At 47.7% G+C, this 2,500-nt stretch overlaps 1 protein-coding gene across 1 annotated transcript in view; it reads left to right on the plus strand.

Annotated features, from left to right (window-relative positions):
- Positions 1–2,500, plus strand: part of pax5 (paired box 5) — a 55,925-nt gene that overhangs the window by 24,869 nt on the left and 28,556 nt on the right. Inside the window, exon 6 of the mRNA XM_062515665.1 lies at positions 448–573. Coding sequence (XP_062371649.1) covers positions 448–573 — 126 coding nt within the window. The remainder of the gene's footprint in view (positions 1–447; positions 574–2,500) is intronic.

Consider the following 2,500-nt stretch of genomic DNA (forward strand, 5'->3'; position numbering starts at 1 on the left):
TCGTGTCCCTCCTGGGGCACCATACTGTCAGTCAGGCTGTGCATCAGCTGACAATGAGAACGATAAGCACCACAGAAAGAGGGAGAGAGAGGGTGACAGAAACATGCCGTTGTAAGGCCGAGACTGGGGACCTGTGGCCTGAGGTACCGCAGCCAGCACACAACCGCACCAAACACCTTACAAGCCCACACTATAGAGAACACAACTGCCAGTCAAGCCTCAGAGCAATGCCACATCAGCACGTACTGGGGCAGCTCTCTCCTCATTCGCCACCACATAACATGGCTGAATGGGTTAAATGAGTTAGAATGTGCTCGATGGGCCACCAGGGTTGTCCCAGACAACCATATGCCCTATCCCATAATAGCAATGCTCACCCTGCTGCCGTGAAGGTCATGAGCACACTAAGTTTGGGTCCTGAAGTTTCACTGTTGTGTGTGTTTGCAGCCTCCCCTGTGGCAGTGACACAAGTGTCGGCCGTGACCAGCGATACTGCTGGCTCCTCCTACTCCATCAGCGGCATCCTGGGCATCAGCTCAGCCAACGACACCAGTAAGAGGAAGAGAGACGAAGGTAGGGACTCAGCAGTGCTGTGTGTGTGTGTGTGTGTGTGTGTGTGTGTGTGTGTGTATGTGTGTGTGTGTGTGTGTGTGTGTGTGGATGCCGTCTTTCACATCCACCAGCATTTCATTTCAAAAATACCTTCATTTTAGGTTGGAGTATTTACAGTGTGTGTGTGTGTGTGTGTGTGTGTGTGTGTGTGTGTGTGTGAATATGCTCAAATCAGTCTGAATGCCGTAGCATAATAGGGGACAATGCAAATGTCCTGTTCTGCTGTTGTAACATGACAGCATCTGTGGCATGTACAGCAGCACTATACAAACACACACAGAAATGCACATAAACATGGACTGACACAAATATAGAGTAATGAGCTCACTCATAATCAGCTAAGCCTCAATATACACGTACAAGCACCCTCTCTCTCTCTCTCTCTCTCTCTCTCTCTCTCACACACACACACACACACACACACACACACACACACACACACACACACTCGCACTCACACTCACACACACTCACGCACACTCACACACACTCACACACACACTCACAAATATGCATGCACAGATGCATGCTTACACACACACACACATACACACACACACACACACACACACACACACACACACACACACACACTCATGAACACACACATGCACAGATGGAAGAAGCTGAACACATCAGGGTGTTTGACAGATGCCTCAGCATGGGACACAGGGGGTGGACAGGGCTGGCACACGCTAGATAAACATCTTCATCCAGGGGGGTTGTGTGTGTGGGCACGTGTGTGTACCTGACTGCATGGCCACGTGTGTGTGTGAATATGTGTGCACATGCGTGTTGTGTGCCTGTGAAATTAAAAAGCCATCTCTTCACAAACCCCTGCTGTAAATGAACAGGGCCCAGATGTCGGAGACAGACAGAGAGATGTGGCGATGCACAACTGTACAGTCCAATATTCACTCTGCCTCACTGTTTCTGTGCGTCATAAAACCAGACAACACAAAGAGAGAATATTCACACACACACTCATGCACTGACTGGGAATATACGCCAGAGACCTTTTAATGTGTTATTCAGTCGTCCATCTGAAGTCTGTCTGTTCTTAGCATTAGAATTCCATAAAAATCAGTGCATCACTTTACACCAGCAGCACTATACACACATATTCCGGTCGTTAAATGTAGACGAAAGTGTATTTTTATGCCTCAATTCTAGTTTTAGAGCATGTGAGGCATACACACAGAAAAACACATTGTAGGGTCATGTTAGAAAAAACTACATGGAGAAACACATTGTTGTGTCACGTTAGAAAACACACATGGATAAACACATTCTTGGGTCATGTTAGCAAGGGGAGGCACTGTAAATTGATTCATCTATGTTTCACTCTGGATTATGTATTGCTTGCGGTGTAAATTCCCGTTAACACACAAAGTTAATTTATGTTGTCCACAGAAAAGGAAAGGAGATGTGTGAAGGGCACTGGGTTTGTGTATATCTCATATCAGCATGTGGATTTCAGAGTTGAGCGAGGACTAGGAGCAACAAAAGGCCAGTGGCTGAGTAGCAGGGTCCGGCTCAGATAAGCAGTGGGCTAACATCTGTCTGGCTCATCTCTGCATTGGACTGGGGAAGGCTCGTTAACATGGCTGTTAATCACCATTGCAATTAGCCCAGCGTCTGCCTGTTCAATTAATGATACACAGCGTTGGCAGAGTTGGGGAGAGGTGGAGGGGAGGGTGGAGGCAGAGTGAAATATTCGCTTTAATTGACATGGAAGGACCCAGGGTGGTCTGGACACTCACTGAGCGACACCGTGTTTCAAAATGTGTGCTTGGAAGGAGCGCTGTCAGGGGGAGCTTTCATATCTCCCACTGTGAACGAGACAGATTGATGCACCAGTGAACATGATTGTGTGTGTGTGTGTGTG

Source organism: Sardina pilchardus, chromosome 2 (genome assembly GCF_963854185.1).
Source record: "Sardina pilchardus chromosome 2, fSarPil1.1, whole genome shotgun sequence".
Taxonomy (NCBI): Eukaryota; Metazoa; Chordata; class Actinopteri; order Clupeiformes; family Clupeidae; genus Sardina; species Sardina pilchardus.